This window comes from Neophocaena asiaeorientalis, unplaced genomic scaffold (genome assembly GCF_003031525.2).
Source record: "Neophocaena asiaeorientalis asiaeorientalis breed wild unplaced genomic scaffold, Neophocaena_asiaeorientalis_V1.1 scaffold89, whole genome shotgun sequence".
In the NCBI taxonomy this organism is placed as follows: Eukaryota; Metazoa; Chordata; class Mammalia; order Artiodactyla; family Phocoenidae; genus Neophocaena; species Neophocaena asiaeorientalis.
In genome coordinates, this window is record NW_020172592.1 from 921,835 (window position 1) to 943,731 (window position 21,897).

The following is a 21,897-nucleotide window of genomic DNA, read 5'->3' on the forward strand; positions in this document are numbered from 1 at the left end:
GCTTGTAGAGTTTCTGCTGAGAAATCAGCTGTTAACCTTATGGGAGTTCCCTCATATGTTATCTGTCATTTTTCCCTTGCTGCTTTCAGTAATTTTTCTTTGTCTTTAATTTTTGCCAGTTTGATTACTACGTATCTCAGTGTGTTTCTCCTTGGGTTTATCCTGTATGGGACTCTCTGCGCTTCCTGGACTTGGGTGGCTATTTCCTTTCCCATGTTAGAGAAGTTTTCGACTATAATCTCTTCAAATATTTTCTCGGGTCCTTTCTCTCTTCTCCTTCTGGGACCCCTATAATAAGAATGTTCTTGCGTTTAATGTTCTCCCCGAGGTCTCTTAGGCTATCTTCATTTCTTTTCATTCTTTTTCTTTATTCTGTTCTGCAGCAGTGAATTACACCATTCTGTCTTCCAGGTCACTTATGTTCTTCTGCCTCAGTTATTCTGCTATTGATTTCTTCCAGTGTATTTTTCATTTCGGTTATTGTATTATTCATCTCTGCTTGTTTGTTCTTTAATCCTTCTAGGTCTTTGTTAAACATTTCTTGCATCTTCTCGATCTTTGCCTCCATTCTTTTTCTGAGGTCCTGGATCATCTTCACTATCATTATTCTGAATTCTTTTTCTGGAAGGTTGCCTATCTCCACTTCATTTAGTTGTTTTTCTGGGGTTTTATTTTGTTCCTTCATCTGGTACATGGACCTCTGCCTTTTCATATTATCTAGATTTCTGTGAATGTGGGTTTTGTTCCACAGGCTGCAGGATTGTAGTTCTTCTTGCTTCTGCTGTCTCCCATCTGGTGGATGAGGCTATCTAAGAGGCTTGATGGGAGGGATCGGTGGTGGGTAGAGCTGGCTGTTGCTCTGGTGGGCAGAGCTCAGTAAAACTTTAATCTGCTGGTCTCCTGTTAGGTGTGGCTGGGTTCCCTCCCTGTTGGTTGTTTGGCCTGAGGGGACCCAACACTGGATCCCACCTAGGCTCTTTGGTGGGGCTAATGACAGACTCTGGGAGGGCTTACACCCAGGAGTACTTCCCAGGACTTCTGTTGTCAGTGTCCTTGTCCTCATGGTAAGACACAGCCATCCCCCACCTCTATAGGAGACCCTCCAAGACTAGCAGATAGGTCTGGTTCAGTCTTCTATGGGGTCACTGCTCCTTCCCCTGAGTCCTGATGCACACACTACTTAGTGTGTGCCCTCCAAGAGTGGAGTCTCTGTTTCCTCCAGTCCTGTAGAAGTCCTGCAATCAAATCCCACTAGCCTTCAATATCTGATTCTCTAGGAATTCCTCCTCCTGTTTCCGGACCCCCAAGTTGGGAGGCCTGACGTGGGGCTCAGAACCTTCACTCCGGTGCGAGCACTTCTGTGGTATTAGTGTTCTCCAGTTTGTGAGTCACACACCCAGCAGTTATGGGATTTGATTTTATTGTGACTGTGCCCCTCCTACCATCTCATTGTGGCTTCTCCTTTGCCTCTGGATGTGGGGTATCTTTTTGGTGAGTTCCAGTGTCTTCCTGTCAATGATTGTTCAGCAGTTAGTTGTGATTCTGGTGCTCTCACAAGAGGGAGTGAAAGCATGTCCTTCTACTCCACCATCTTGAACCAGTTTCCTCTGGTTGATCCTGTTTTGAGTGATGTACATATTTTAAATGAAATGTCTGAGGGTTTTAAATGCCATTTCCTACTAATGTTGTCTCCTAGCTTATAAAGGGGAAATACTAACTTATGTTGGAGAATTCCCTATCATTTAGTCCTCAGAACATTAATTGCTCCTAGACTTTAGTTTCCTTTAACTAGGTTTGGGCTCCATCAAGTCAGTACTTAATTATTAATAATTCACATAATCAAAAGTAGTAAATTTTAATCCAAGTAAGATATTGACTTTAAAATAATTCAGTTTGGCTTCCAAATGGTCCCTTTTGCTTATCAGAAGTACTTTTGAAAATTTCCTTCAGATATAGCCAAAATAAGAAGACAACCGTCCCCACTTCATTACCAAAAACAGGTTGTTATAGCTTCAGATGAAATTACTAACATTAGCTTATTGATTTTAAAATACACAGTCACTGCCATCTGGAACAAAAACATTAGCTGGGGGGAATGCATTGTGGATTGAAGATATTCCTAGGTTTCGATTAAATGACAAGCACAAATGTAATTCAGTGTACCCAGTGAAGGGTCTGTATTTCATGTGAGTTTTGTTATTAATCTCTGTTCCTTATATTAAAGTATCTGATTTGACCTTACAAAGTAAACATAGGAAATAGCCTGGCATATACCAATCACCCTCTTGTTCGTTATTTCCATTTCTTATTTTGCAGTTAGGAATCAGTGAGTTTTTGAATACACATGGTTTGTTTAGTCTAGAGAGTTAAATTAATATAATGAGAATTTCCATTCTAATTTTTCTGATCTAGCTTATATATACTCATTTGTTTTCCTTTAGGAAACAGCAGAAACTAATGATGTTTATATTCTGTTTTACAGTGTTACAGCTGATCTTGAGAAACAGGAATTTAGTTCAGAATATAGAAATCTAAGTAGGCTCTCAATTTTTCTTTATTTACATAATAATAGTGTGCAATATTAATAATGTGCAAAAATAATAACTACAGTGTACCAGGTACCTATTATGTTCTTGTCATAATGGTAGGAATTTTATATTCACTATTTCTAAATATTAAAGCAACATTGCAAGGCAGATGTTAATACTCCCATTTTTAAGATGAGGGAATTGTGACTCAGAAATGTTAAGTAACTTATACAAGCTATACAGCTCATGACTGCCTAATAAGTGACAGAGCTAGAATTCAAGTCAAATTCTGTCTGAATCCAGAGCTTCTTCTCCATTTAATAAGTCATATGATTTAGAATGTTATGTAGTTGCCCTTCATGTAAAAGAGCTTCCATGGTCCTCATGAATCAAATATAACTTAATATCTGAAGCCTAAGTGTCCAGTTTACAGAATATATCTCTCTTTCATTTAGAAAATATGTGAACATAAAGCCCCTCCTTAAAAAGATTTAGACCATGTAGCATCTCTTTAAAACTGAAAAGGAACCCAAGTCAATGAGAATATAAAGTGGAACTTCTTTTGACTAGAGCTTTGATGCTTTTATTATTTATTTGTTTATTTTATTTATTTTTGGCTGTGTTGGGTCTTAGTTGCGGCACGCAGGATCTTCATTGAGGCATGCAGGATCTTTTGTTGCGGTGTGCGGGTTCTTTGCAGGCTTCTCTCTAGTTGTGGTGCGCAGATTCCAGGGCATGTGGGCTCTGTAGCTGTGGTGTGTGGGTTCCAGAGTGTGTGGGCTTTGTAGTTTGCGGCATTCAGGCTCTCTAGTTGAGGTGCATGAGCTCAGTAGTTGTGGCACGCAGGCTTAGTTGCCCCGCAGAATGTGGGATCTTAGTTCCCTGACCAGGGATCGAACCCGCATCCCCTGCATTGTAAGGCAGATTCTTTACCACTGTACCACCAGGGAAGTCCCACTTTGATGTTTTTAGAAGAGTCATTTCACTGTGTCCTGTAGAATAATTGCAACAGGATCCAAGCTGGCCATTAGAGCCAAGGAGAGCCTTAAGAGCATAGGAAAAATTGCTAAAATTTCTGAAATTTCATTTCACATATATCCATTTAAGCAACACACATAGAGTACTTATCATTAGGTTGGGCAGTGGCTTAGGCATGTAGATGAATGACAGATCTCTATTCTTGACTTTCTGAGGTCTAGTGCAGGGAACAGACATGTAACCAATGTTAAAATATCCAATGACTTATGTTATGGTAGAAGTAAGGACAGAGTTAAGTCCTCTCGTTCATGGCAGCTCAGGTCAGGGAAGGCTTTTCTAAGGAGATAAACTTTGGGCAGAGTTCTGAAGGATGAAATGGATCTACTACTTTTTTGCTCTTGAGAAGATGGTGAACCAGCAAGGGCCACTATCTCACTTCCATGAACTTAGCAAATATGAGATTTTATGGGATGAGTGGGAAAACAATTCAGGAATATGCTGTCTATTAAAGCCATACTTAAAAGGATTCAAAGAGTAAAAATAAAGGGATAGAAAATGATCTATCATAGTAGTTGAGGAGACCAATCAAGGAATCTGGAAGAAATAGAGAGTTTGAACAGACCAGTCACTGGTAGTGAAATTGAATTTGTAATTAAAAATACTCCAAGCAAACAAAACTCCAGGACTGGACAGCTTCACAGGGGAATTCTACCAAACATATAAAGAAGATCTAATACCTATCCTTCTCAAACTATTCCAAAAAATTGAAGAAGATGAAACACTCCAAAACTCATTCTATGAGGCCACCATTACTCTGATACCAAAACCAGACAAAGACACTACTAAACATAACTACAGGAAAATATATTTGATGAATATAGATGCAAAAATCCTCAACAAAATATTAGTAAACTGAATCCAGCAATATATAAAAAGGGTTATATACCATGATCAAGTTGGATTTATTCCAGGGACACAGGGATGGTTTAATATTTGCAAATCAATCAGTGTAGTACACCACATTCACCAAAGGAAGCTTATAAATCACATGATCATCTCAATAGACACAGGAAAATCATTTGACAAAATTCAACATCAATTCATGATAAAAACGCTCATCATAGTTGCAATAGAGGGAACATATCTCAACATAATAAAGTCTATTTATGGCAAACCCACAGCTAACATCATACTCAATGGTGAAAAATTGAAAGCGTTTCCTCTAAAATCAGGAATGAGACAGGAATGCCCAAACCCACCACTTCTATTTAACATATTTTTGGCAGTCCTAGCCACAGTAATCAGACAAGAAGAAGAAATAACAGCCATCCAACTTGGAAGGGAAGAAGTAAAACAATCACTATTTGCAGGTGACATGACACTTTACATAGAAAACCCTAACATCTCCACAAAAAAACTAGGGACTTCCCTGGTGGCACAGTGGTTAAGAATCCACCTGCCGGGCTTCCCTGGTGGTGCAGTGGTTGAGAGTCCGCCTGCTGATGCAGGGGACATGGGTTTGTGTCCCGGTCCGGGAAGATCCCACATGCCGCGGAGCGGCTGGGCCCGTGAGCCATGGCTGCTGAGCCTGCGCGTCTGGAGCCTGTGCTCCACAACGGGAGAGGCCACAACAGTGAGAGGCCCGCGTACCGCAAAAAAAAAAAAAGAATCCACCTGCCAATGCGGGGTACATGGGTTCGAGCCCTGGTCTGGGAAGATCCCACATGCCGTGGAGTGATAAAGCTCGTGTGGCACAATTACTGAGCCTGTGCTCTAGAGCCTGTGAGCCACAAATACTGAGCCTGCATGCCAAAAGTACTGAAGACCATGTGCCTAGAGCCCATGCTGTGCAACAGAGAGAAGCCACCGCAATGAGAAGCCCGTGCACCACAACGAAGGCTAGCCCCTGCTAGCTGCACCTAGAGAAAGCCCATGCGCAGCAACGAAGACACAATGCAGCCATAAATAAATAAATAAATTTATTTTAGAAAACTATTAGAACTAATAAATGAATTCAGCAAAGTTGCAATATACAGGATTAATGTACAAAAATCTGTTGCTTTTCTCTATGTTAATAATGAGAAAGAGAAAGTAAAAAAACAGTCCCATTTAATACTGTACGAGGAAGAATAAAATACCTAGGAATAACTTAACCAAGGAGGTAAAAGACCTGTACTCTGAAAACTATAAAACATTGATGAAGGAAATTGAAAATGGTACAAAGAAATGGAAAGACATCCCATGCTCATGGATTGGAAGAATTAATATTGTTAAAACGGCCATACTACCCAAAGGAATATACAGATTTACTGCAATTTCTATCACAATACCTAGGACATTTTTCACAGAACTAGAACAAATAATCCTAAAATTCATATGGAATCACAAAACACCCCAAACTGCCACAGAAATCTTAAGAATAAAGAAAAAAGCTGGAGGTATCACCCTCCCAGACTTCAGACTATACTACAAAGCTACAGTAATCAAAACAGCATGGTACTGGCACAAAAACAGACACATAGATCAAAGGAGCAGAATAGTGAGCCCAGAAGTAAATACAGGCACCTACTGTGAATTAGTCTACACCAATGGAGGCAAGAATGTACAACAAAGAAAAGGCAGTCTCTTCAGTAAATGGTGCTGGGAAAACTGGACAGCTATATTTAAAAAAATGAGGTTAGAACATTTCCTCATACAATATACAAAAATAAACTCAAAATGGATTAAAGACCTAAAACCATAAAACTCCTAGAAGAGAACATAGGTGGAACACCCTTTGACATAAATCATAGCTATATTTTTTTTGTCTGTCTCTTAAGGCAAAAGAAATAAAAGCAAAACTAAACAAATAGGACCACAAAGCTACAGTAATCAAAACAGCATGGTACTGGCACAAAAACAGACACATAGATCAAAGGAGCAGAATAGTGAGCCCAGAAGTAAATACAGGCACCTACTGTGAATTAGTCTACACCAATGGAGGCAAGAATGTACAACAAAGAAAAGGCAGTCTCTTCAGTAAATGGTGCTGGGAAAACTGGACAGCTATATTTAAAAAAATGAGGTTAGAACATTTCCTCATACAATATACAAAAATAAACTCAAAATGGATTAAAGACCTAAAACCATAAAACTCCTAGAAGAGAACATAGGTGGAACACCCTTTGACATAAATCATAGCTATATTTTTTTTGTCTGTCTCTTAAGGCAAAAGAAATAAAAGCAAAACTAAACAAATAGGACCTAATTAAACTTACAAATTTCTGCACAGGAAAGGAAACAATTAACAAAAAGAAAAGACAACCTATGGAATAGGAGATAATAGTTGCCAACAATATGATCAACAGAGTTAATATCAAAAACATATAAACAGCTCATACGTATAATGGAACATTACTCTGCTGTAAAATAAGAATGAAAACCTGCCACTTGAAGCAACATGGATGGACCTAGAGAATATTATGCTTAGTGCAGTAAGTCAGACAGAGAAAGACAAATACTATATTATATCATTTATATGTGGAATCTAAAAACTAAAACAAATGAATGTATATAACAAAAAAGAAACAGACTCACAGATATAGAAAACAAACTAGTGGTTACCAGTGGGGAGAGGGAAGTGGGGAGGAGCAAGATAGGGGTATGGGATTAAGAGATAACAAAGTACTACATATAAAATAGGTAAGCAACAAGGATATTTATATAGCACAAGGAATTATAGCCATTATCTTGTAATTATCTTGTAATAACTTTTAATGAAGTATAATCTGCAAAAAATATTGAAGCACTGCTATACACCTAAAACTAATATAATATTGTAAATCAACTCTACTTCAATTAAAGAAAGAAAAAAGAAAAGCCAGTAGTAGAATGCAACTGATAAACTACACACACACACACACACACACATACACACACACACACACACAAACACACACACACACAGAAAACTATCAGGCAAATAAATGTGCACTAAAAGAAAGTCTGTTATACTAATTAGAAGCAAAATAGACAAACATTTTAATGAACATAGAAAAATATTATATTCTCTTAAAATGAAAAGGAGGATAGGAAGGAGGAACCAAGATGATGGAGTAAAAGGACGTGCTCTCACTCCCCTCTTGCTAGAACACCAGAATCACAACTAGCTGCTGGACAATCATCGACAGGAAGACACTGGAACTCACCAAAAAAGATATCCCACATCCAGAGACAAAGGAGAAGCCACAATGAGACAGTAGGAGGGGCACAATCACAGAAAAATCAAATCCCATAACCAGTGGGTGGCTGACTCACAGACTGGCGAACACTTATACCACAGAAGTCCACCCACTGGAGTGAAGATTCTGAGACCCACGTGAGGCTTCCCAACCTAAGGGTCTGGCAATGGGAGGAGAATCAGACTTTGAAGCCTAGTGGGAATTGAGTGCAGGACTTTGACAGGACTGGGGGAAACAGAGACTCCACTCTTGGAGGGCACACACAAAGTAGTGTGCGCATCAGGACCCAGGGGAAGGAGCAGTGACCCCAGGGGAGACTGAACCAGACCTACCTGCTAGTGTGGGAGGGTCTCCTACAGAGGTGGGGGGTGGCTCTCTTTCACTGTGGGGACAAGGACACTAGCAGCAGAAGTTCTGGGAAGTACTCCTTGGGGTGAGCCCTCCCAGAGTAGGTCATTAGCCCCACCAAAGAGCCCAGGTAGGCTCCAGTGTTGGGTTGCCTCAGGCCAAACAACCAACAGTGAGGGAACCCAGGCCCACCCATCAACAGTCAAGTGGATTACAGGCCCACCGATCCCTCCCATCAAGCCACTTAGATAGCCTCATCCACCAGATGGCAGACAGTAGAAGCAAGAAGAACTACAATCCTGCAGCCTGTGATACAAAAACCATATTCCAAGAATGATAGACAAAATGAAAAGGCAGAGGGCTATATACCAGATGAAGGAACAAGAAATGGAAAAGGAGAAGTTACAATAGACACTGCAAAAATACAAAGCATCCTAAGAGACTACTACAAGCAACTCTATGCCAATAAAATGGACAACCTGGAAGAAATGGCAAATTCCTAGAAAGGTATAACCTTCCAGGACTGAACCAGGAAGAAACAGAAAATATGAACTGATCAATCACAAGTAATGAAATTGAAACTGTGATTAAAAATCCTCCAGCAAACAAAGGTCCAGGACCTGATGGCTTCACAGGTGAATTCTATCAAACATTTAGAGAAGAGCTAACACCCATCCTTCTCAAAGTCTTCCCAAAAATTGCAGATGCCCATCGACAGATGAATGGACAAAGAAGTTTTGGTACATATGTACAATGGATTATTACTCAGCCATAAAAAGGAACGGAATTGAGTCATTTGTTGAGAAGTGGACGGATCTAGAGACTGTCATACAGAGTGAATAAAATCAGAAAGAGAAAAACAAATATCATATATTAACGCATGTATGTGGAACCTAGAAAAGTGGTACAGATGAACTGATTTGCAGGGCCGAAGTTGAGACACAGATGTAGAGAACATACATATGGACACCAAGGGGGAAAACCGCTGTGAGGTGGGGATGGTGGTGTGCTGAATTGGGCAATTGGGATTGACATGTATACACTGATGTGTACAAAATTGATGCCTAATAAGAACCTGCAGTATAAAAAAACAAACAAACAAAACAACTAATACTAAACTTTCTTTGGGTTATTTGTATGGAAATATGTTAATATAAATGTTTCAGACATTTCATGAAATTTCTAAAAATCTTATATGTTCTGGTATAATGTTATAAGTCATAATTCTAGTTATTACTTTAAAGTGTATATCTCAGAAATAACTAAATTTCCTTGTCAATTGCATTATTATGAACTTTCATCAAATCTTTAACTGTGGTCATTTAAAAAAAAAGAAAAATGAAAAGGAGTTTCCCAGATGGGAAAGAGCGGAAAAGCATTCTGGATTACAAGAACAGCATGTGCAAAGGCATGGAAGAATGAAAGATTTGTGTGGGTAATACCAAGAAATTGTATGTTCGTGAATTTTGAAAAAGAAAGTAAAGGATCAAGTTACTAAGTCATGTTGTGGTCAGAACCTGAATGGCCTTGGAGGCCATGGTTCTTTGTTCTTGGCACTGATTTAAGGGTCCTGAAATGGGAAAGATTCCATATCCATGGGATGTCTGATGAACTTAGTGATACAGCCAATTGCAAATGTTTGTACTTTAATTATATGCCATTGCTATAAACAGTTTTGATCAGTCAAAAAATAAGTACAGTATATTTTGGGTGCTTGCTATTTCTAAAATTTGGTAGTTGGCACCCAACTAGATCGAATTTTGAAGTCAGAATTTAATTGCAACATTAAAAGAAAATGTTCTTGCTATTTTCGGAAGCAAGCATCCCAGCATTCTCTTGATTTAACTTGGTGATAGGTAATAGTTTGGTATGGTAAATACCACTCGATCTTTGTGGCAAGAAATGATGTTTCTGGGTTTATTTTCTGGTGTCTGCTATACTTTTATTAGCATGTGGAAATTAGTCTTATTACAGCTCTGAAATGTAGTATCCATCCAGATGCTAACTATGACTATTAATTTTAGGTGATCAGAATCCCATTTATTTCCAAAATGATAAATATTAAAGGTACAGCTACATAATAATGAAACACACTTTGTAGTATAATATAAAATTAAAAATTTGAGGCATACCAAATAGCAAAGTTAGAATGCTAATTTTACTTAATTGGAATTCTCCCAGAATTTTTATTTTCATAGCCCTATAGACCAAAATAGTGTTTTTGTCTTGAAACTAACATTTGTACTAATAGTTTGTGGTGTTATAAATACCTTGTACATACAGAGTTTGGTAAACATAGCATAGGTTAGCCAAGCTTATACAATTTGAAATACAAACCAGTATTTCAAAGTAGATGCTGTTAAAAAGAGAAAATGGTCTTTTCATACCTTGAATATTAAGTGGTCTTCTTCAGTCTATTAGCAAGTTTAATTATTTTCATTTTGAAAAAGTATTCTGTAATAATAATGTTTAATTTGAAATTGGACCCAAAATAGATAATTTATTTATACCTTTAGCCATCTAATCATTGCTTTGGAAAGAATGGTCTTATCTACTGGTTCTCAAACTTCACTGTTTATCAGAATCACTGAGAGGGCTTGTAAAATTCAGATTCCCACCAGAGATTTTCATTTAGTAGTTCTGGCCCAATAAATTGCATTTCTAACAAGTTCCCTGATGATCCTGATGCTCTTAATCTGCTAAAAATAGAATAAATCATGGATCAGCACATCCAATTTGAAGGGAAGAGTTAGAGAAGAAATGATTTTCAATCAGAGCAAGGCAAATAATTCTAGAGGTTTGTTGAAGTTATTGTTTTGTTTTCTTATGGAACAGTCTCCTGGAATTTCACTGCTAATGTGTTTTCGCAGACCCTTTGGGTCCAGGCAAGATTTCCTTTTCTGAAGATCATTTGGTAGCCAATTAGGTTGTTACGGTACAGAGGAATCACTCATAAATTAGTGTCCACTATTTAATAAGAGACAGAAAATTCAGAAAAATAAGCTACTTAGTTCAGAGTAAAAATTAGTACATTATACTTTCCCTCTCCTTCCTGTTCCTCGGGGATCTAGGAATCAAGTCAGTTGCCTGCAGGCAAGTGTGTTTAACTTTACTGATGTGACAGTACTTTGAGAAATGTGAGGATGGGAGCAACAGCAACATGAGTGAGAAAGAGTCAGCGGAGGACTTAACAGCTCTTGGTGAGTAATTTGTAGCTTTCTTGTAAAGCACAATTCAGTACTTCAGGCAAACAAGTTTTAAAGCTTACTGCACCTGGATTCTAGAACCATAAGTTTTGGTACTGCATGAAAAGTTTGTGCTTGATTACAGATGAACAGAGGATGTATTATTGTGGTAGAATAAATTAGGTTCTACTACCTCCTTTGCTTTTTTCCAGTGGAGTCTTCAGTCATGTTATTTGTGGAAATATTTTGATGACATGTAGATTTTTTTAATCCATAATTTAAATTTTAATTAAAATTGAATTTAAATGTTTAATTTTTTTTGTTTTGCCTATATACCCATAAAAAGAATTGGAATTATCATAATTATTCTTGAATGACATTTTGCATTAGAATTCGATGCCCATTCCCATTTTTTATTAAATTGGGAACCTGTTTTTTTGCCCTATTCTTTTTCACTTATTATTTAAATAAATGTAAAATATAATTAGATCAATTTCCAAAATGTTTATTAATTGAATTAAAATTTATCATATTACAATTTCAAAAACTGCCCAGCTATTCTAGGCTGACATTTGTATTAGCTTCTTACTGTTCTTATAATATAAAACTTATTATCTTTTTTCCTTGTCAGTAAATTGGTTTTATAAATACCTAGAAAGAAACTTAGTCACATTTCTTTACCAACATTGTTGAGATGATATGAGAAGCATTACCTCAACATTCTTAATATTTAAGTTCTTGGATAATAGATGTAATCAATATACTTGGTGGTAGGTTTTAATAATGCTATCTTTTCCTCCCAGAAACAAGTGGTGTCTATTTTATGATAAGTGTCCAATGTCTTTTCACTCTAAGTTCCCATTATCAAGAGTTGAAAGACAAGACTGCTAATGGCAAAAAATGCTGAAAGAATGCAGGGATGAAATATGAATAAACCTCAAATTAAATAACTTGGTCAAAATGAAGAAGACCCATTATTTATACTGTTCTACATGGATTGCCCTCTCCTGGTACCTCTGAAAATGGAGAATTACTAACTCTTTTGAGTTTTATTTTATTTTATATTATTATTAAAGCTTTGAGACTATTTTTTGTAGATTGAGGGCATAATTTAAATGTAAAACGACAAGAGATGTGTATTACGTCAACGCAGATGGTCCCCAGTGTCAACGGTTCAGTTACCGAACCAAGTTCGTCCTGCCCGACTCACAGCAAGCCAGAACGCTGAAACACTGGAGATTTGCAGCAAAGAGAGGGCTTGTTCGAAAGGCAGCCCAGAGAGGAGACAGGAAAACAAATCTCAAAGGCCAAGGGCTAGGGGTATTGATGGGATAAAGAATAAAGAAGCAGGGTGGTCTGAGGCATGGGAGGCATGGGGAGCCTCGGGAGCGTGGGGAGCATGGGAAAGGTGATTGGAAAAAGGTGCGGGAATTGTCTTTAGGTGCTGGTATAACAAAGCTACAGGCCTCTGCAAGTTCAAAAGGTCACCTCACGGGCCCTCGGCATGCCCATTTGAAGAGTCCGTGGTCTTACCCAGTCTTAACCACCTCAGCTCAAACCACATGCAGCTGACTCCAAGTTCCTGGAAAACTACTCAGGCAAACATCTTATTGTGTAGACCACCTGCTCTTGGAGGACATGCAAATCTTAAAACACCTTGATTAGTCCAGGCAGGTGAAATGGATTTGGCTAATTATTACCCAGAGTTTCAGTTCCATTTACGATTTTTCAGCTTCACTATGGTGCGAAAACAATATGCATTCAGGAGAAACCACAGTTGAAATTTCGATATTCTATGAAGATGCTGGGCAGCAGTAGTGAGCCACAGCTCCTAGTCTGCCACGGTGATCACTGGGTAGATAACTGATACACTTAAAACCATTCTGTCTTTCACTTTCAGCACAGCATTCAATTACATGAGATATTCAATACTTTATTATAAAATATTCTTTGTGTTAGATGCTTTAGTTCTCCTGTAGGCTTCTGTAAGTGTTCTGAGCATGTGAACAGTAGGTTAGGATTAGCTATGATGTTTGGTAGCTATGATGTTAGGTATATTAAATGCATTTTGACTTAATGATGTTTTTCATTTAGAGGTTTATCGGGAAGCAACCCCATCTTAAGTCAAGGAAGATCTGTACTAGGATTTTTGCTGTCCCTCTTATGTTTATCACTAGTTTTACATATTCTGTTTAAAACCACTCTGAGGCAATTAAGAGTGATTCTATTTTTCATAAGTAGATAATATTAAAATTTATTCTCAATATCTCCGATAATTATTTGCATTGTAAGGGACAAGATGGTGGACTGGAAAACATGAATGCTAGACCTACTTAGCTAGAGTACCTGTTTGAAACTAAGCAAGTCTCTTCAGTCATAACTCCATTCATGAGTGCTTTTGCATCTTTCATAACCCTCTAAAAAGTCTCTTTACTTTCTTCATGTGTAAAATAGGGAGATCATTTGTACTAGGGGAGTGGATTTCAGTTATTTTTTTCCTTCCTTTCCTTTCTCAGCTTTACTGAGATATAGTTGACACACAGCACTGTATGTTTAAGGTGTAGGGCATAATGATTTGACTTACATACATCATCAATGACTACCACAATAAGTTTCGTGAGCATTCATCTAATATATCATCTAATATAGGTACAGGATAAATTGAAAAGGAAAAAATTTTTTCTTGTGATGAGAACTCTTGGGATATACTCTGTTAACAACTTTCATATAACACATAGCAGTGTTAATTATATTAATCATATATTAATTATGTTTTATATAATAATATAACTATTATGTTGTACATTACAAATTCCTAGTACTTATTTATCTTATAACTGGAACTTTATACTTTTTAACCACCTTCATCCAATTCCCATCCCCCTACCCCTCACCTCTGGTTATCACAAATCTGATCTCTTTTTTTCTTTATGAGTTTATTTGACTTGGAAGTATGATTGACCTACAACACTGTGAGTTCCTGGTGCACAACATAATGATTGGATATTTCTATACATTACGAAATGATAGCAATGATAAGTCTAGTTACCATCTATCACCATACACCATATTTTTTTCTTAATATAAGAAGTCATTATTCAAAACAAATCTTACATACGCAAATGTAAACAGATGAAAATGAAGCTGCCCTGGTTCAGGGAAGAACGTCTTCTGGAGAACACCGAGTCCACTCCCAGGTACCTTGGCATCCTGGGGGACAGAGAGTTTGGACATCATTATAGATAGACAATGTCTAAATTTCCTCCCAGGTCTAAAATGCTGTGGTTGCTTACATAATCTCTGAGATAAATTGCCAGGTCCACAGTATTTCCATCCCTGTAATTTTATACACCAGTTTCTTAATTGAGTGAAAGTTTACTTGCAAAAGCAGATGGAATTAAACAGTTTTACCCATTGACAGGAACATAAGATTTTCATGTTTAGCTTAAGTCAAATGTAATTTGGAATAACTTTTTTATAAAAATTCTTATAATTTATCTGTTCAAATATAATTGCACAGTAAGTAGGAGTTAATCTATGAAAGTAGGAAAATTCAGTGCCATTTTCTTCAGCAGTGAGTTATCTGCCTAATGACATAACATGCTTCCTCCTTTTCACCAAAAGTCTGTCTCCGTGTTCTCTTTCTTCTGCCCCACACTCTGCTTGACCAAGATCCCTCCTTCACCAGATCATCCTGGGAACCTTGAAACGCTCTGCTGTTTCCCCTTCCTTTTCTGTTGCTACTAATGCTTTAGGAGTTTTATTTTTTCTTGCTGATCTAGTTTAGAAAAAGGAGAAGAGCTCCCATGACCAGTGGATTTTTCATTTTGGGGTTTGCTCTTGGGAGTGGCTAGATGCTAGCAACCCAATTTGTGATGCAGAATTTATTTCTCAGATAGAAATGATGTTAACTGTACACCAGAGACCATAGAATTTTTAGTACTAAATACTATATAGCTCATGTACAGGTGAATTCCACAATGTGTGTTGGTCTGGGAATCTATCAACTATTATAAATGCTATTTCTATAGAAAAGTGAGGTCTGTGTTTCAGGCAATCAATGTAGAAATGAATGCAGAACATTCATAGTTGGGGACTGACCATATGTATTTATTGATCCACAGGTGCATATAATCTGTAATTCTGCACCATCCATAATAAAGTATCAACATTTACTTTTGCAGGTGAATTGAATTTAGTCTGAGAGGCTGAAATAGAGGGAACGTTTTTAGGTCTAAGCTGTGTGTATATACATATATATATATATATATATATATATATATAAGATATATATACATACACATATCCTGTTAGCTCCGTTTCTCTAGAGAAACCTTACTAATCCAAGCCTCACCTCTGGATAACTGAGAAGGCAGAGGTGCTCGAGTCCTGGCCTGGCTGACTGGCCCCTGAAGCTGGGTGGGCACCAGAATCTGGGGGAGGGTCTTCCCATGCAACAAAACTGAATGCAATAAAATTGATAGGTGGTACTAAGATTACATTAAGATTTGTGAAACAGGACAATTGCCTTACAAAAATAGCAAGTAAAAAATCAAGCTAGTCCTTCATAAACATTTTATTCTGGGGTGTGCTTGTTTTCTGAAACTACCTCTACTAAATCTCCTGTCAGTCTTAAAACTAGAAGGCAGAAAAGCTTCTAGTGCTACAGCCAACTGCAGTGTAGCCAGAGAAACAGGCAACAAAAATAGAACACCAGGATTGCTGAGCGTGGGTGAGGCAGAAACCACATTATGAGCAAAAGCTTCCAGTATTATTTTAGAACCAATACAGAGCTCTGCACTTCTCTCCTCTCTCTTCCAAAAACACATACTACAAAAATAAAATGAAATGAAATGTATGTGCATTTGCCCTCTTAGAACTATGATTCTTAATTTTTTTTTTCCCCTTCCTTTCTTTGGAAGCGAATCGCCAGTATGGAAACAGTGTGTAAAAGCAAGCTTGGAGGGAGGAAAGAGTTAATTGCTTTTAAGGCCCTGCAATAGAGAATTATGGTTTGAAAGATAGAGGCTGGACAGCTGGGTTTGCTGGGGTATTTTTAAATGCATTAATGCAGGCTCCAATCACTCGGCCATGCTTGACCTATTTTTGGCTCAGGCCGACCATTGTTCTATTTCTGTGCCTGTGGGCCATGCTGTTGTTGATTCATATGCAAATGCATTATCACTAGCTTTAGCCAACTTGAGCTGAGAGAGACCAGAGAGGGGGAAGAGACACACACAAACAGATAGGAGAAGGGCACCGGCTGAAGCCACTTGCAGGACTGACTGACGGTTCTCACAACGAAACTCTAGCAGCCTGAGGAACTAAAAGCCAGGTTTAATTGGTTTCTTTTTCTCGTGGGTAGAGTTAATATTTTTCTACTTATTTTGACAAAGCAATAACCCCGAAGCACATTCCTAGTTCCCACCTGCTTTTAGTTTGCGGTGTAGCCTAAACTCCAGAGAGCCTTAGCATCCACTCGGTCCTTTCTGCTTTGTACACAGGTTGGTAACGTGGGAAAAGTGTCCAGGTCTTTTGAAAAGTGTGTGTTAACAGAGAGGAAACCATTGTTGAAGCTGATCCTCTGCTTCTTTTCCTCGGGGTGGAGGGAGGACCAGCCAGGGTAACTCCTGGGGCCCGTACACTGAGCAGCGATGAATCTTTCAGTAGCTGAAGTAAGAGTGATTGGAGTATGCTGCAGACAATTTATGAGACTGACTCGTGTTTTTCTTCAGATGGGGTGGCTGGACGAGAGCAGCTCTTGGCTCAGCAGAGAATGCACAGTATGATCAGCTCAGGTAAGACCCTTTTTTCATAACTGAGACCTTTTACGTGTGAGAAGGGGTTGACTTGGGAAATGAAGCTCTGGAAAGCACCTCTGTTAAGGGTTTGCTGCTTTTTGGTGTTGATGTTGCTATTTTCTTGGCGTCTAGGAGGGTTTTAGATCCCTTCCATTACTGTTTCTGTGAATATTCAGTCTGCTCAGGGACAGGCTGCTTCTGAATGAAATCTCTAAGCTTCTGATGAAGGATGGGACTGAGATAAGTAAAATGTACTTGGGGGTGTTTTGCCTGACTATGCCACTAGAAAAAGGAGATGAGTACTGATTGTAAGGGTATTCTGATGGGACTTTAAAATAATCAGGTAAGTTCATATCGGGGCTGCGGCTTACATTGCAGTCTCCTCTAGCCGGATGATTTTATATTTACAGCGTGCCTACAGAAGCACATCTATTTATAGACCTACCTTCTGAAATGTGTTTGCTACAGGAGTTGTGAAGGTAGTTTTAATTGTGGCTTTTTCTCCTAAGCCCAAAATGAAACTGCTTAAGGATGAAATTATTATTAGCAGATGGTTATTTTAATTTTCTTCAAAACATTTGGGGAGTCTACATTGTCAGGCAGATGCGAGGGCATAACACACATATAAAGGTGTTATATGCAGGTGCAACATTTTAAAGAATAACAGTAACAGATTCCGATTTTTAGTTTCCCCGTGTATGTGCTTGTGCCTTCAAGGAGCTGTGCTGATGGAAGATGAAGCTTGTCAACTTCATCAATTTCTGTTTGTTAAAAGAGCAGACTCTCCAGGCGATGACACATACTTGTAATTGTTGCTTTTCATATTTATTCCCTACAGCTAGTTCCTAAAGCTTGGGGGGACTTTTTGTTTTGTTTCTCTTCTGAGTTCTTTCATCTAAATTGGCTTAAAGTTCTCCCTCACATCTTCTGTGTTCCTATGTGCACTTACTCGTAATTATAGATCACCACCTAGGTTTCCATGATAAAGAATGCGGCATAAGGCAGCGTCTACTTGGTAGAGCTAGAATGGAAAGAAATATTCCACAGGTAGGCATAATGTCTGCTTTAGTATTGAACACCTTCTCATCTCTGGATCTATGTTTGAAGCAAGTTTTCTTAAACCTTGGTTACTTAGGATGATTTTAAGGTGCTTCTGTTGACCCCAATTTTTCAATGAATCAGAATAAAATATCAATTTTGTGTAATTTGGTGTGTTTACACTTAAGTTACAGGACTTACATTAATTCGTAGTGCCTGCTTATGGAAAGCAAACGTACCAGAATTTCATTATGGCTTATTATCTTTGCGGCTGTAAAGTTGACAAAAGCTTGCGCAGGGGTCAACCGGAATGTCTCTGATGGAACTGGTCACTTAGCATTTTATTTTTTAAATATCCACCAACTCTATAAAAATTACTATTTTAGATGTCTTTTCAGTACTACACTTTATCCTTCTAGTCCTTACCTCTGTATTACAAGTTTACTATTTCTTTCACGTGGTAGAAACAAAGCTGTGCCTTTCAAGCAGATACTGTCTGCTGGCATTGAACCTTGCTACAGGTGTTTGCAAGCTTCACTGTTTCTCAGCGTCTTTGATAATCATACATAAATTTACTCCAATTTCAGTTGAGATTGTCATTTTCCTGACATTTAATGATTTTTATACAAAGCAACAGTATTTTCAAGCAGGGAAGCGCTTGAGACTGTCTGTGCTATTGTCAGTTTTACAGGAAGCAACATTTAAGCACCAGCTGTTAAACGAAAAGTGATGTCAATTGACATCAACTCCCAAACCTGTCTGATATAAATAAGGAAAAACTCCAAGTTCTATTTATTTTTAAAATTTGAAACATAAAAACATTTGCATTCTTCCCACCATGTCCTGTAACATTTGATTCTGTTTAATATATTATTATATGCCCTTAAATTTAATTCCCCTAGTTTTTATTGTATACTGCTGAGACAGTGGCTCTCAAAGGTGCCGTCACCAGGAGTATTTTACAAAATACCGATGTCTGGGTCCACCCCTAGAGTTTCTGATTTAAACGGTATTAGAAACATCCTGGACATTGGGATTTTAAAAATCCTGAGCAATTCTAATATGCAGCGAACTTTGGGTATCACTGATACAGGGGAAGGGGGAGGTGATGGGATGCTGGTGACCCATATCAATAGGATTGGCCCTTTAAGTTAATTGCTAAATTAGGGGTGTGTTTGTCCACATTTAGCTACAAATCTTGTTCAGCTGGCTTTTGGACCAGTGGCAGGGATGTGATTGATAGGCTTAGAAATGGTTGGAGTCTTTGGATCTGAAAGAGAAAAAGATACATTGTGGCAGTGCAGGGTGGAGGGGGCACCGCTTGAGGAGTGGAAAGCTCTGTGTTCTAGCTAGAGCTCTGCTGCTAGCCAGTTGTGGAACTGGTTTACTCACCTGTAAACTGAAGAATAATGATGTCCTCCTGCTTACCTCTTGACATTTCTGTGAAGTTCAAAGGTAACATGTCATTAACATGGGCACTCACTGTTATTATTGCTATTTTTAATGAATGAATCTGGGTTTCTGGCTCTTCAATACCAAGGTCTATCTTGCTGAATGAGCCAGATGAGCTAGATTGCATGTCACATGGGGGAATGACTTTTAGTTTTGATAAATTTTCTTTAGTTATCTTATAAATCAGCTTTTTGTTTTGTTTCCCTGCTCTGATAAGAATTAAATTCTTTCCTTGGGTAAATGGTGACTTTAAATCAGAGTAGCATGGGTATGTGTGTATTTTCTGTGAAATGTCTTCTTAATAGTCAAAGGCAAAGAAGCTGCAGAATATGTAATTGAACAGTGAGATCCCAACAGCAGATTTCTTGAGATTAATTGTTTAAAAAGCTTTGTTCTGCTGTTAGTCGTTGCTTTAGAGTTCCCATTTGTTTTTCTAGTTGTGTTGGATACTGTGCATTAAGCTAGATGACTTTTTTCTTCAGGGCTCTTTATATGCGATTAAATTGCAAGTGTTTTATATGGTTCCATTTTTTTCCTAATACTGACCCAGTCAGGCTAGACATCTAAAGTAGAATTAGGTTCTACAATGTAGTCTGTTAATATCTTTTTAATAAAAAGCTTTATAATATTGAATCTCGGAATTTGGTACGAGTGACACATTTTGCCAGGTCGGTCTCCACTTTTGTGGCCTGTGTGGGCCAATATAAGTGATAACTGGCAGAAGCTGAAGCATGTGCAAACATTGACTCAGGTCACTCAGCAGTAGCTGGCAGAATTCGGGGTGTTCTGTTGCCAGGCATGTTGCTTAATGCGTTGGACAGCAGAGCTTTCCAGACAATATTGGGATGATTATTATGAAAGAATTTCCTAGAGTTTGTACAGCATCAGTGTAAAATACATTTACAATAAGGAAAAGTCGTGTTTTCACTATGCATTCTTATTTTTGGGTACAAAAGAAAAACATTTAAATCTAAATTCTGAATTTCTTTTGAGGAAAATGTTTCTTTACCCTTTCAGAATCTTTTATCTCCGTGGTGTGTATTGTCGAGGGAAAAGGAACATTTTAGATTCAGTAGTCATTTATGTCTACTTGGAAAGCAGAATCTAATTATGAAAATGTAAGTCTGTGAAATGCTCCTGTCATGTCAAGAATCACTTCTGGTATTCCCCATAATTACTATTTTTGCTGTTCTCTAACTCAGGTTATCTTCATTTACAAGGCTGTTATCAATTGAAATATTTGATACGTAGCAATCAAAAAGCTAGATATAAGTAGGCCCATTGAGGATGGGGACAAGAATGAGTATTTTCTTTTTCTGTGGGTGACACAGGTGGCATAATTGTTGCTATGTGCTTTAAGTAAGAAAATTCAATAAAACCCCTCACAAGAATATAATAAGCCCAAGTTCTGAATTTAAAGTGGCGAGTTTTGATTTTGGAGATGAGAAATTTGTAAATGTACGACATAATGTCTCACCACAGATAGATGATGAAGTGACCCTAAAATAGTATAAGCCAGCAACCCACCCCCAATCCCATACACAATGCTTAGCACTGACTGAGCGAAGAAAATGATATGACCTAATGCAACATATCTCAGAAACTGGTAGTTAAGGGGAAAAGGGAGGCAGGGATCTTTGATCAGAACAGAGAGACTTAACAGGGCTGAATCCTGTTCCTCCTTAGAATTTTACTGACAAGAGGACAACTTCTGAAAATTCTCACTAACGTTCCCGTATCTGGAGAGAAGCAAACTGAGTGGATATCCTCAGCTTTTGGTGGCGGTGGTGTTTTTTCTTGTAACTGAGGAATAGTAGAAAGGATTCTGGAAGAGAAACTGGTGAAATGGAGGAAGGTGAACAAACACTATGTCTCTGGAGAAATGAAAACTTCAGAGCAACACTCTAAATTGGGAAAATGACCCATAGCTCTTTGCATTGAAATACCCTTCCCCAACTAATCTTATAGATCCCACAAAGAAAAAAAAAAATCAACTTCACTGAATCCATGGAATTGTCTAATAATTGCTCCCCACAAATAGGAAAATAAATTCCATAAAATAAGAGCTCAGAGATGAGATGATATTGATAAAACAGTAGAATGGGATGAAAAGGATATTTTGGGTCTAGGGAAACAAATTTAGAATGAAAACATGATGATTATATAAGAGAAATACTCATTAGAAATAGCGGGAAACAATAGGCACCAGTGACAATCTTTACCAACAAAGAGGAAAGGCTGGAGACAGGGATGAAAAAGGAAAATGGATTAAAGCAATTGGAGAGAAGTCAATAGTAAGAAAGACAAAGACAGTGTAACAAAAAGATTATTTATGTCCTTGAAGTTG

At 38.0% G+C, this 21,897-nt stretch overlaps 1 protein-coding gene across 5 annotated transcripts in view; it reads left to right on the forward strand.

Moving 5' to 3' along the window:
• The window catches only part of HDAC9 (histone deacetylase 9), a 792,206-nt gene that overhangs the window by 212,807 nt on the left and 557,502 nt on the right, over positions 1–21,897 (forward strand). For all 5 annotated transcript variants that reach the window (XM_024738435.1, XM_024738439.1, XM_024738437.1 and 2 more), the window contains exon 2: positions 16,995–17,057. In XM_024738435.1, coding sequence (XP_024594203.1) covers positions 16,995–17,057 — 63 coding nt within the window. The remainder of the gene's footprint in view (positions 1–16,994; positions 17,058–21,897) is intronic.